The sequence below is a fragment of the Micropterus dolomieu genome, linkage group LG18 (assembly GCF_021292245.1).
Source record: "Micropterus dolomieu isolate WLL.071019.BEF.003 ecotype Adirondacks linkage group LG18, ASM2129224v1, whole genome shotgun sequence".
Classification (NCBI taxonomy): domain Eukaryota; kingdom Metazoa; phylum Chordata; class Actinopteri; order Centrarchiformes; family Centrarchidae; genus Micropterus; species Micropterus dolomieu.
The window spans coordinates 24,755,608-24,769,154 of record NC_060167.1 but is presented as its reverse complement, the minus strand read 5'-3'; the positions used below and the strand labels follow the sequence as shown (position 1 = coordinate 24,769,154).

The 13,547-nt window shown below is 43.7% G+C and overlaps 2 protein-coding genes across 5 annotated transcripts in view; one reads left to right on the top strand and one right to left on the bottom strand.

The window, feature by feature from the left end:
* Positions 1-365: 365 nt before the first annotated feature.
* Positions 366-3,822, bottom strand: fam72a (family with sequence similarity 72 member A). 3 transcript variants are annotated; one of them, XM_046075579.1, is made up of 5 exons: positions 2,547-3,822; positions 2,225-2,302; positions 1,361-1,485; positions 1,172-1,262; positions 366-599 (listed from the first exon to the last, which is right to left on the bottom strand). In XM_046075579.1, exons 1-5 carry the CDS (start codon positions 2,696-2,698, stop codon positions 590-592), a joined length of 456 nt encoding a protein of 151 aa, XP_045931535.1. In that variant the 5' UTR covers positions 2,699-3,822; the 3' UTR covers positions 366-589. The 3 variants fall into 3 exon arrangements, with proteins under 3 accessions (XP_045931535.1, XP_045931537.1, XP_045931536.1); XM_046075581.1 differs by having other exon boundaries at positions 1,120-1,262; positions 2,547-3,611; XM_046075580.1 differs by having other exon boundaries at positions 366-1,262; positions 2,547-3,607.
* A 53-nt stretch (positions 3,823-3,875) lies between these two features.
* srgap2 (SLIT-ROBO Rho GTPase activating protein 2) overlaps positions 3,876-13,547 on the top strand; it is a 51,849-nt gene continuing 42,177 nt past the window's right edge. The window contains exon 1 of one of the 2 annotated variants that reach the window (XM_046075577.1): positions 3,876-4,399. In XM_046075577.1, the coding sequence (XP_045931533.1) occupies positions 4,333-4,399 (67 nt within the window). In that variant the 5' untranslated portion in view covers positions 3,876-4,332. The remainder of the gene's footprint in view (positions 4,400-13,547) is intronic. The other variant, XM_046075576.1, reaches the window with a different exon arrangement.

Below are 13,547 nucleotides of genomic sequence, written 5' to 3'. Positions count from 1 at the left end.
TATTCTGTCTTCACTCTATATCGTCAATCCGGGAATTTACTTTACTTGATTTGAGCTCTTAGCAATCACCAAACTTTAAAATTCAGCTGCTCCGGGCCTTTTTCGGAAGCACACCCAGGGCATGGTTAGTATGTTAGTATCAGACACTGCTACAGTCAGATTCATCTGGGTGTTAAAACACATACTGCTGCTGTCAGGTGTGTAACTAATACTGTGTTAGCATAATGAAAACGTATCACTGATAGAACTTCAGATCATAAGGTAAGCTAAATCAAAAATTCAATAATTGTGCTATTTCTCCAACACATGGGATTCAAAAAGCACTCCAACTTTCAGTCAGCACCAAGCCACACAGAGAAAATATAAGCCTTTAAGACATGACTGTTAATAGGAGTGTTTGCTTATTACAGCATATTCAATGTACAGATTATAACTGCGATTAACAAGAAGGTAGGCAAATTGTGGTCATCTTTTCAGAAAGTTGGACTCAGCGTAAACAGCTTGAAAAAGCACAGCATTCACTGGTAAGTTCCACTGACATATCATACCGCACCCCCAACTGCTCACGAGGCTGGTCAAAACCATGACCTCAGGGGAGACTGTGTGATGAAAAGTAGAATGCATTAGATTAAGGAGTCTAGCTGTCGGTTATTTTCAGAGTACTTCAGCCACGTTGTATAATACCTTGCGCAAATGTACAAAAACAGAAATAAAAGAGAGGAAAGAATGTGTGTGACAGCGTGTGTGTGTCTGTGCTTTTAACTGTGAAAAGTGACAGGGAAAGGCATGGTCACAGGTTAAAAAGGGTAATTCAACACAAAATTACATATGGCCAAAGACTTTTGCTGCACCATTTTCACTGGGTTCAAACTTTAGAGCATGATGCGTTTCTGGTCACACCCCAATCAATGATGTCACAGCAGGTGTTGATCAGCTGTCAAAGGCAAAACACCTGCTGTGACATCACTGATTGGGGTCTGGCCTGATGTGCACCATGGTTTAAATAACCCATGGAGAGCAGCACTTTTCTGCCCTATTTGATTCTGTATTAAATTACCCTTTAAGGCTTCTCTTTTCTCTCTTATCTCAAGCATGGTTTGTACACTCTTCAAGCTCCACCTCTAAAATGTTGGTGTCCCAGGTCTTGCACATTGTCCATTTCCCTCTCTACCTAATACACTCCTCCTCTGATGGGCTTTCTGATTCTTCGTTCTCACTGTCATCCAGCTCGGGAAGATCTCCCCACAGGAGCAGATTCAGACCTGCAGACACATTTGAGGGTAACAAGGGTTTATGAAAACAATTACAATCAAGAGGGGCTTATACCAGAGACCTATATTAGGACTTTGCTTATTCTTACCTGTCGCATCCAGTCTGTTGAGAGTAGATACAGCATCGCTGTTGAACATCCAGAAATGGCCGTTGTTACAGGAAAGCAGGCAGGGTTTACAGGGGGCCACAACATGATAGCCCACAACATTACCACTGGGAGAGGGAGAGAGAATAAAGAAGAAATGTGTGTCAGCGCTTTACTGGGGGCACTTCTGTAAAGTGCTAACTCCACTAGTGGGTGTCTATTATCTAACAGATGTTTGTTTTTACCATGTGTACAACAACAAAGGCTTGGGGATACAAAAGAGGCTCCATAAAGCCTCACTGTATCACCAAACTCTAATCCTTCTGCTCTTGTTATCCGTCATCTGGCAATGATTGCCCAATGGCAGAATTTCATTTTAACTACATGTGAATAGAGCTGAAATGATTAGTCAACAGTTGTTCTCTTATCATTGACAGAAAATTAATTGGCAACTGTTTAGATAACCGATTCACTGTTTGAGACATGTTCCAAGAAAAAACACCAACTATTCTCCGGTGTGAGAATTTGCTGTTTTTCTCATTTTTATATAATTTTAAATTGATTCACTTTGGATTTTGCCAGACAAAACAAGATATATGAGTTCACCTTGAGCTCTGAAAAATTGCATTTGTCACAATTTTCTGATGATTATTAGACCATCAATAGAAGTGATAAATCATCATATAAATAAACAATAAATTAAAAAAAGTAATAATTGTGCTCTACATGCCTATACTCTGAAAAAACACCCTAAGATAGGGTCTACCTGTTTGCTGTGTGTGGTGGCTTTACTTTTTATTAACATCTCACATCAGCAGATGGTCTTCCTAAAGTAAACCCTGCAGGCTATAGAAGAGCTTTACATACCACTTGAGACATGCAATGTCCCTCAGTTTGCATTTGCAGCTTTCAGTAGAGTAGCAGCTGGCCACAAAGTCAACAGTTCTTGGGGGGAGGGTGCGTGTAATGAGAAACAAACATAGCCATGACAAGTTAAACCTACATCAATTCCACATTTTCATGCAACAAACCCTGTTAATCACAGCAGATGTGTCAACAATGCCTTCATCTTCCTACCAAATCATCTGTTAGATATCAGTTACCTGCAGATTGTTTCAAGCTCATCTTGTCCTAGCAACAACAGACATAAACAAAGGCTAGCATCAATGCTAACTCGATTAGCACTCACCTATTGGGAGGTATGTCAGTCGAAAAAAGCTCAACTTCAGTGTCGGCAAGAAGCACTGCTTTCATGCCTCTCGTGCACAGCAGACTTTCACAAAATATGCAGTTCACCTGGGTCACACACTTGTTTTTGAAATTAGCGTTGGACGTAGACATTGTTGTCCTGCTAAAATGGACTCTCGCTCTTTCTGCCCCACGCAACAAATGCAGCAGAAAAACAACACCCGGGTACTGATGTACTCACTGTCCGTTCAATGTGGAGTAATAATAATCGATTGGACGTAACTTCGCAAGCGTCAACGCCAGCTCTAACGTCCTTGTGTAAACGTTAGCCTTTCCTAACGACAGAACGGAATGCAGCTAACGTTAGTTTGCTGAACAAACGCACAAAAATGTATATTTCCGCGAAACTATCTCTAACGTTATATAAAAGAAAATGTTTAGCTGTATTACTGATGCATCCACAAATAACTAGCCTGTTTACACGACTGGCTCTGCATCCATTCGGATGTAGTTAACAGCTAACCAAATAGCTGTCAGCTTTGTTTACAACTTCCTGGTATTTAACGGCACTTCCTGAAACTAGCTTTAAAAGACCCTACACTTGGCTCTGATTGGATATACACCATAGTAACCGACGTCATTGGACACCTTCCTTGCAAAGTCTGAATTTAATTGGTTGTAAATTAACGTTGAAACGCCCACATTCAAATATCCTGAAAGCCGATTGGTTTGTTTTCAAGTCATTCGAATCCCGTTTCACCAATTGTGGCGTGGGAAGTATTAGCTCATGTTATTAGCATCGTTGAGGCGGTGTACAAAGAGTTAATTCATTGACATTCAAGAGGAGGGTCATTTTAAATAGACAGCTGAAATAACACTATTAACGTTATTGTTACAAGACAGTGCATTTCCATTGTGTCAAACAGTATCATCAGTGAATAACTTTACGGAGAGCCAGAGTTATGGAATGGCTTGCTAGCAAGCTAAGGTAAACTTTTTAACGCTAGCTACATTCTCAGCTAGAGGTGATGATAATTTGCAGTTTCGTTAAGAAAATACGTGACTTAATTTCAGCATGGCGACATCTGTGAAACACATGTCAGGTCATAATGTTAAGGATCTATGAAGTGGCTATTGAACCCACTTTTGCTCACTTTACCCACCCTGCAAAACATTATCCGCACATTGCACCTAACCTATGTGACTTTTACGCAGTTAAGGGCTTGTTTGGAAAATACGTAAATGAATGTCGTCCATGTGTTCATCCATGCCTGTCCTGCGCACTAGAGCTGACCAGCCAGCCCCTCCATCTCCAACGAGTTCCTCCTCTCTCTCTCACTTCAGGGGGGGGGAGAAGAACAGTTTAGTCAAGAGAAGCGGACGGGTAGCTGCAAGACCGATACACGCAAAGGGCAGATATTAAAAAAGCTACTTTTGAAAGCGCTGACTGACGAGATATCACTGTGTTTTAGGACGGTAATGAATCTCCTTTCACTGGCAGTTCTTAAAACCGGTTTTGAGGAGGCGGAGAGGCGCGGCGGCGGATGGGAATATACAGCAGCAGCAGCGCCAAACTCACAATGCGCCCGGAGTGAACAGAGGCAGGGAGACAATACAGATCCGCGGGCACACTGAGGAGCTGCAATCTCTAATCTGGGCTCTCTCTTATTCTTTCCAAAACCTATTCCAGAGTGGCATTTCCCGCGCGTCTACGCCTGTTCTATTGATTGATAGAGACAAAATTGACTTCGCAACGAGGACAAGTGGTTTGATCTCCAAACTCAGCCATGACGTCTCCGGCGAAATTCCGAAAAGACAAGGAGATAGTGGCCGAATATGAAACTCAAGTTAAAGGTAAAACTTTTTTAAGAAGCTCCTAACATGTCGATATACAGCGCAAGCCGAAGCACTGTATGTTAAATCTATGCTTTCTGGCTATATTGTGTGTTTTCCTTGACTTGGCTGATTGCATGGGTTTCATTCTGTGCTGCCCTCACCTCTCCTCTCTGGCGTAAAAATACGCTCATCTTTACATTTCACCAACCATTTATGAAGGTTAATTGTCATTATGCAGACGTGGCAGATCAGAGAACAGTAGCTACATCGATAATTGCAAACATAAATTGAACGTCACGATCAACGATCGTGTCTATAAGCTTGTGATCGCTCGCCTACTGATGGCCAACAAAGACAGAAGGGGGGGGAACGCTTAGAAATCAGCGTCGTTGTCCAGATGTGGCCTCTAAATTGTCTCTAAAGAACATCTTATGTGAAGGTGGTGCGTGTATGTGTTGTGTAGACTACCCAGAGGGCTGGGGTTTCGACATGGAACAAGGCAGGGCGTTTTCTCTCCCTCTCTGTCTCCTGCGTGTCTGTGCTGCTGGTGTGCACTGCTGTCTGTTCATGCTGCAAATGTGTGTGTGTGTGTGTGTGTGTGTGTGTGTCTGCGCATGGCCTTAACGCAGATTGCGATTAAATGATAATTTTATGCAAAGGCTCGTCCATTGATCACAGTTCATTGGTGTCGCCCCTGCCGATGATCAAGGACACGCGAGCAGCAGGGGTGGGAGAGCAGATTTTACTGGTTTGCAAGGGGCGTTCAGATGTTAACCGTTTACTGGTTGAGTGGAGTGTGTGGATGTTTTTGTCATCAGACAGGCACACTGTATGCAGCTGGGCAGTGTCAGTCAGAGTGATAGCGATTGCTTATCAGAACAGTAGGTGTAGGTTACGTGTGTGGATAGGCTGGGGAGGAGAAGGAAAGCACAGAGGTGGCAGGAAGCAGGGAGAGGGATGTGGAAGAGAGAGGACAGGATATTGCCCTCCTCACAAACAGCATGTTTCCACTGCTGCTGCAGTGCCAGATCATCAGATAACATGAGCTTCCTCATGTCCATTTAAGAACATCCATCCTCTTCCCAGCCTCACCACCTCTTAATTAATCAAACCTTTAAATGATCCCCTTTTACCCTGTATAGAAGGATCTGAATTTGTTCTGTTTCACCACTTCATCCAAGTTTTTCCTTTTTCAGTTTGTGACTTGTCTGTACATCTACATGAAATCTGGGCCGGGATTTGATTTTGGTCCTGTCTTCTATACAGCCAGTATTCCAGTTAAACTAACGAACAGAGTAATCCATTGTAACTCAACTCAGCTCATTGTTTGCCACCGCTTATTAGCCACTTCCTCTTGTTTACCTGCCCATCTTTATACTACTTTAGCTGTCACCACAGAGACATTAGCGCTGTTGTCTCAATGCCCCAGTAGACCACAGCCCGTGTAAAGGCTCCCTGTCCGTGCTGCATTGTGAGGGCTGTCTGCTGTGTTTGTCAGCTTGTGGACTTAATGTTTGTCCATCGACCCTCTGCATCGATTCTTTCTGTCCTGTCAGTTACTTCACCGCTCCCTAGTCAACAGCTTTGTTGAGATATCTCTCCTCTCCTCACTCTGTCCACACGTTTTGCACCATGCAAGCATTCCCTGTCTGGAATGAACAGATGAAAGGATAAACCCGTGCATCCACATAACCGTTTGAGGTGTGTGTGTGTGGGTGTGTTTCCATCTGTGTAGAGGCGTCTCCAGGTGCTATGTGTCTGCTATGGCATTCCCAGCAGTCTGCCTTCTCTGGGAGATGCAGACAGTCTGTCATTACCCTGTACACTGCTGTTAGAGATTCTCTAATGGAGGGTATCAAGCCGCAATACATGAAGCACTTACACACATCTCACAATCTATGACTCCCTGTGTTTGCTAACACGTGTCTGTCTTGTTCCCCCAATCTTTAATGGCTCCGCTATTACAGTCCAGCTTGCCAAGGAATCAAACCTGCATGCCTCTGCTCTCTGATATAATCAGCCAACGGGAATAGTCTTTTCACATTGGAGCCACACACTGCAGTATCATGGGGGAAATAAATGTAAATCCTACCATGGCTGACATGCATACATTTCTGCAGCAGGAGAGGAAGGCACATTATGCACACACACAAACACAGACAAGGGATAGACAAAATAACTCAAGCACTTGGTGAATGCATCTGTCCTGATTATTTTCAAGACTGATATTAACTACCATCATTTAGCATTTTGTTAATTTTGCCATTGATTGATCGCTGACACAGCACTATCATACTCTTCTGTAGCACTATTGTACTACATTCAAAATAGTGTTATACATGTGTTCTCATACACCTTGGGTGAGATCCCTGAGATAATTTTTAACCTTTCAATTTTTACAACTCCTCTGTGTTATTTTGTCTACCTTCTGTACCGTTCTGTGAAGAAAAACACAGCATAGTTGTTTGTGAAGCCATTACTAAAAGTAGGTATGGGAATTACATGGACGCTGTCATCTCACCTGTTGACATGTGAGCTGAAGATTATTACACACACACACACACACACACACACACACACACACACACACACACCAATGCTTGAATACCACCATCCTTTTTCGTAGCCTCTGCTATTTCACACAGGCAGAGTGCTGATACTCTAATATGGGATTCTGGCTGATGCTAGGAATGTTTCTACTGCTCAGGAAGAGTGTGTGTGTGTGTGTGTGTATGACAACATGTATGTGTGTAAGAGAGAGGGGCGCAGAAAAAGAGAGAGGGAAAGCGAAAATGAAAAAGGAGGAAGATGGCAAAAGTCAGCGTGACACATTATGAGAGGGATAAGAATGTTGTAACGCAGATGCAAGTGGTTATGCACGGCGCTGAAAAAATGGAGTTCAGGAATGAGCTTATCACCCCACCGCTCACAGTTCACAGAGCACTCATTTGGAGTTGAAGCTACTTTGCTTTCAGAAAGGCTCCAAATCACTATGAACTTTGTCACTAGTACAGGCTCCATCGCATTTATCCAGTCAGTGCACATCTACTGGTCAGCAAGCTCGCCATATTATATCAATGGAAAGCTTTAATTCAGGCAATGGGAAACATTTCAGAGGGAAAATAGGGAGTGCTGAGTCTTTAAAAACACTTGACAGATGGTTCATTTTTCAAGTACAAATTGGCTCAGCGCTTCAGCATCTGTCAGTGTTTTACTCATGCGGGAATGTTAATAAGGGGCTGCCTTTGCAAATGGCTACCGTGCCACTGATAAAACCTATTGATTATGGTGGTTTTGGAGAATACATCAAGTTATGTACAGTGAGCTAATCTAATAACGTTTATGGATCTTTAGACACAAAAGACGCACAAGAGGGACGCGCGGGCTACATCTCTGAACAGATGTAGACTATTATCATTTTTCCAAACTCATCCAGCTCTGCAGATATGACGCTGATCTGTCTCAGTGAAGAGGGACGAGTGCCTGTGGCCATAAAAAATTAAACGGTGTGTGTCTGCCTATGTGTACGTAGAGCTGCCTGTTTACGAGGCAGCCAGAGGAACGTATGATTTAGGATAAATAGCCGCTTTCAGTAGCGCACAATAGGAAAGATGGTGACACAGCAAGAGGTTTGTCTGCAAGCAGGATTGTTGGTCGTGTGTGTGTGTGTGAGGCTCTATGCCAGGGCTGATGTTTTCTGTTATTGTGTGCGTTGTGGTTTATTGATGTATATTTGATGAGGAGGAGCAGAGATATCGCAGAGGGGTCCTCTGACATAAATTGCAGGGAGGTCCTGCCTCACGTTTATTAACTATGATACAGTAAGAGGCAGAGGGAATAGAGAAATGCTAAAGCATGATTGTTGTTGTTACACTGAGCACCTCTGCTGCAGTGTCCTACACATCATCAGCAAACATCACATGTGGGTGGAAGGATGTGAGAAGACATCTTTAAGCAAATCAGTTAGTGGCCATTGTAGGGCTCTGTGTGGTGTGATCTCTTGAACAAGCCCATGTCAATTAGGTCTGTACTGTATCGACTGAGTCCAGTGGTGCATTTATAAACCACAAGTCAAACACAACTCTGTATTGAACAGTATTGTTGACTCAACCGTATATCATTCCAGTGTGTGGATGGCAGAGTGTGTTGGGATTTGTGCATTTGTGTTGTGAACTGAATAAAAATGTGCGAACGGAGATTAAAAATAATCAGCCAGGAAGGATGTTTGTGTGAGGCTGAGGTTCAGGAGTCAGGGTTGAACACACACAGATCGTACAGGGAGTGTGTGGCGCTTCCTGTTTGGGCCCACGGCTTTGTGTCTGGGGAAAGGAATCATCTTTTTTAACAACACACACACACACACACACAGTGCGACTGTGCTCGGTGTGAGAGGATTTTTAGCTCTGCAGTCAGCACACTTGCCTCTCAGAATAGAAAAGAACCAAGAGATAAAGGTGGGTTTTTTTTTTTTGTTTTTTTTAAGAATGAAAATCCTCAATTCCCTTTGATATGTCACATTAGAACAATGTGTTCCATGCTGGCGGCCCACTGTCCCTTCAGTTTGGGTGTGTGGATTTGTGCACAGTAGCAGTTGCCTTGTGCTGTGTCAGCACCAGACACGATGTGGCTGAAAACACTCATTGATTTTCTGTTCCCTTCTCTCTATCTGCTTCCTCATTCTTCAGTATTTGATATAACATTTTCTACAGGGCTGCTGTGGCACCTCAGAGAAAACACACAGCATTATATTTACCAACACTGCAAACTGTGCTGAGTTGGCCTCCTTCAGTGCACACACATACACATAAACAGAGTGCTGCTTACAATTCAGCGAGCATGTTTGCGATTTGGATTGAGATGTCTGATCTGTCGCTGCCTACCCTCCTGCAAACAGCCGATGGCTGGGAGATAGTTGAGGAATGTTTACTATCACCGTGATATGCAGATGAGCCGGTACAGGCGTACAGCAGCACATACTGTAACAGGTCTGAGACAAGCCGCTCTTCGTTACTGTCAGAGTAGGTTGAGAGGGCTGGAGAATGAATGGAGAAAAAAAAAAGAAGATAAATAAACATGCGGAGAAAACAGCCGGCAAAGTGTGTAAGGTCAGAGTTTAGCTGTTAGATGACTGTGTTCATTGGTGCCAGATGTTCCAGATGCTCTGATTGGGCAACAGATGTTCCATCTGCCCTGGTTGGATAATCCTAACTGTCTGGTTGCCACCCCTTTACTAGGCCTTCAGCACTGAGGCATATTGGGATTGTTTAAAATTTTCCCTCCGTCTTTTCAAGTGTTCCAGGTGTGATGGTGTGTGTGCGCCCCAGTTGAGAAGTCTGCTTGTTTATTGATTATATGAATTGAACACCTAGTAAATTTAATATAGCCACTTGATCACATCAGTGTACTTAAATTAATATGACAATCCATTATAACCAGAGATATTAATGGCATAATTATCTTGGTAATATTTCTATCGTCTCACAGTATATTAGGGTTGCAAATAATATTTTGGTATCATTATCTATTTATTTGCTGATTTATTAATTAAGTGATTAATCATTTGGTCTATAAAATGTCAGGGCATGGTGAAAAATACCCTGAAAATTTCACAAAGCCAATGTTGACACATTTAAAAACAAAGATATTCAATTTACCAATGTAGAAGACTAAGAAAGCCAGCAAATATTCACTTTTTATAAGCAGGAACCAATGCATTTTACTTGAAAATCCTTTACGTAAATGTTGCTGATGAATTTTCCAATTGTTTCAGCTTTGAAGGTGCGTGTGTGTGTGTGCACGCGCGTGTGTGTGTGTGCGTGTGTGTCGGATAAAGAAAGTGAATTTTGAATGAGGCACCCTAACAGGGGTCAAAGCCTGTGGGCCCAGGTCTCTCACACACACGGCAACAGCAGAGCAACCCACGAGAGTGTGTAAAAATGAAGAAAGCAGAGACGTGCTCTGGCCTAACCCCCTCACACACACACACTATCTGTCAATCCCATACGCCCTCACCCTTTTTTTGTCACTCTACATCCAATGAACAGTCAGACCATTGTTAAAAGAACTGCTGGTCTTCAGCAACTCTGTTTTTCTCACTCCTTTCTCCCCCTCTCTTTGTCTGTCACACTCATTTTCTCGCTCCTTCCTCTCTCGCTCTCGTGATGTTTGTCAGTTGTGATGAAATGTGACATGCATTTTCGCCACGTCTCCCATGGCAGTTTAAACCAATAATCATTACTTTATGATTACACACAGACACATTGTGCTTACATGCATGAGCCTCTACACCGGACACTGACTCACAACCAGCTGAGTGAGAGAGGATGTGTGTGTCTCTGTGTGTGTGGAGGTGAGAACCTCTTTAAGAACAGAGGGATCTATATAAAGCTGAGCAGGGCAGAGACAAAGCCCACTCGTATCCTCTGTAAAACAATCAATAGGAGAACACACATCCAGCTGTAAATAAATGGGAGAGAGGCAGAAAAGAAGGGAAGGAGAGAAAACACAACAGTAGAAAGGTTGGATAATGCTCCCCGGGGGATGCCAAAGGAAACAGGTTGTGTTTGAACAGCCCTCATACGTGGCCAGAGAGCAGGAGGGGAAAAAAGCAAGGAGTCTGACCAAGGAGGGAAATGGGAGGAAGGGAGGGGGGCGGGAGAAGAGGAGGGATCTGGGAAATGTGCAAGAGGAGGTTTCGAATGGAAGAGCATTTATAGAAGTTTTAAAGGAGGGAATAAACCCCACTTCTGCTAGACTGTACGATCCATCTGCTCAGTTCAGTGTGTGTGTGTGTGTGTGTGTGTGTGTGTGTGTGTGTGTGTGTGCGCGTGCATGCACACACATAGTGCAGTATGCACTTGTCTCATATCTCTCTCTCTTCCTCTATCCTTCCCCCTCCATCAGCAGCTTCTGTCTGCACGCAGGCACCGTTGGTTGCTAGGGTTACTGAATTGCCCCCATTTTTCTAGGTTTGTGAGGAGCTGAGGGAAAATGAGAAAGAATAATGTAGATTTGTCTCCCCTGTAGGGTCTGGCTAATCAGGTTAACGCTGCACACACACACACATGCTAACACACACTATAGATCCATTTTGGACCCTTAAACCCTGAAAAGACCATGGTCTTTCTTTTCTTCTCTTTCGGTTCTTGTTCTCCTTATTTGCCTCCTTTTTATTCCCTCTTTACATCGCTTTCTATTTCCATGGTGTCACTGCTTTTTCCCCATCTTCCTCAGGCGATGGTGTGGTACGCTCGCTGTGTATGTGAGATGAAGGTGGAAGCGCCGTTTGATTAAAAGAAATTCTGAATTGTTTATGTTGTTTCTTGAAAAACAGTTTGGCTCGTCAGTGATGTTGTAAGCTTCTGAAAGCCCGAGGTTGCATTTTAAACTTCTATCAGCATCAAACACTGTAAATGGGTTGTAACTACACTAAGAGCGTGGGTTGGTTGTGCTGGTATCATAGAGAGATTTTCACTGTTGTTACACGTTTATGTGTGTGTGTTGGAACTGGGCAACCTCTGCGCACTGGCACTCACCATTCGGGTTCACACCTGCTAATGCTGTTTTAATGAAGCCATTCATCACCTCTTCTCAGCTGAATCCACATCACTTACACACACAAACTCTCTCTCACATGCAGCCTCTCACTCTCCATCCTCTTTTCTTCTATGTGAATGTGTGAGGACACGGTGTTCTTCCCCCTGGTTGCTATGCGGTTGCGCCAGTTCTATTTTAGTTGTTCCCAGCATCAAAGCTGCTCTGGTGGAGATTTCTCCCGTTTTTCTCCCAGTGTTTGTTGCCGCACATTTACAGGCTTAGATAGGCTTGTTTAAAGTGCTGAGTGCTAGCTTTACTTTAAACCGACTTTGAATGTTGGAATACTGCAGTTTTCTTTCCCACAGTCATCACACACTCCCTCTCTTTTTATGTTGTTTTACAGAATGATTCTAAAAAACATGACATGATGGGTAGGAAGGTAGATCTCCTCCCTGCTCTCTGATCCAGAACACCAGGAGAGTCGAGCTCTTCTTCCACCTGCTTCAGGCCCCTCCCTTCACGGTCAAACCAGAAGCGCTACCTCCATACACATCACCTAAAGAGCATGTCGGCTGTGTGGACGGTGTTTGGGTGTGTGTGTGTACTACTAACATGTTGACCTTAGCTGGAGGTTACACTGTTAGCCAGTTATTTTGCAGCAGGAAGTAGATGTGGAGGTAAAACTTCCTCCTGTCATCTTCCTTTTCACTCGCACATGTGGGAAAACTCAAGGTAGTGGCATGTGAGCAGGCTCACGCACTTCAAAAGAATAAAAAGCTAAATGTCACTCTTGCTACCTGACACAGTGACATAAGATAAACCTGCTTAGGAGGTTGATCTGAGTAGGTTTTAGACTATCTCATAACCCTCCGCCCAGTGAGTGAAGTACCAACTGGGTTTGGTAAATGGGGAATCTAAAAGCAATGCAATGTTTTCTCTAAAACGGACACCGTACTGCACGGGGTGTGGGAGATCGTGGAGAGAACTGAAGCATAACCTACTTGTGTAATGTATGCAAGAATTCAACTAGTGACAGCAGTTTCATATGGATGTGGTCAAATGTTCAAATGTGAGAGGTAGTGCATCATCTACACACAGTCGTCTGCAGGCTAATAACAGTACATGTTGGAGGGTGTTGTTGTACGAGGATGTCCGGTTGATTGTCTTCGTGTGTGTGTGTGTGTGTGTGTGTGTGTGTGTGTGTGTGCGTGTGTGCGCACGTGTGCTGGGGGCAAGTCCAGTTTGTATGAAACTACCGTGGAAATGTCGTTTACCTGCAGCAGACACTGAACCTGAGCTGTTTAAAGGCAGCAGTGTATACCGGAGGTCTGCTTTATGTCACTGTTCTGCAGGTGCCTGTTAGCAGACTCTTTCTCTTGTTCTGCTGCTCGCTGAACATGGCCAGGGGGCAACGGTATGTGTGTATGTGAAGGACATACTGATATGTGCACTTCACTCATGCATGTTTAAGTGTGTCTTGAGGCTGCGGAATACATCCCGTCAAAGTCTCTGAGCCTGTCAAGTGCAAACACAACAGATAGCGAGTGTCTGGATGTTTGTTGTGCTACTGCGTGATGCATTTTACCCATCCACCCATTCATTGAGCTTGGGTAGCAATCATGACATGATC

Bases quoted from the DNA above. Each gene is read 5' to 3' on its own strand.
- fam72a (XM_046075579.1), bottom strand. From the start codon at position 2,698: ATGTCTACGTCCAACGCTAATTTCAAAAACAAGTGTGTGACCCAGGTG. The intron at 1,486-2,224 runs GTATGTAAAGCT...TCCCTCTCCCAG, and splicing joins GACATTGCATGTCTCAAGTG to TGGTAATGTTGTGGGCTATC. The intron at 1,263-1,360 runs GTAAGAATAAGC...ATGTGTCTGCAG, and splicing joins CAACAGACTGGATGCGACAG to GTCTGAATCTGCTCCTGTGG.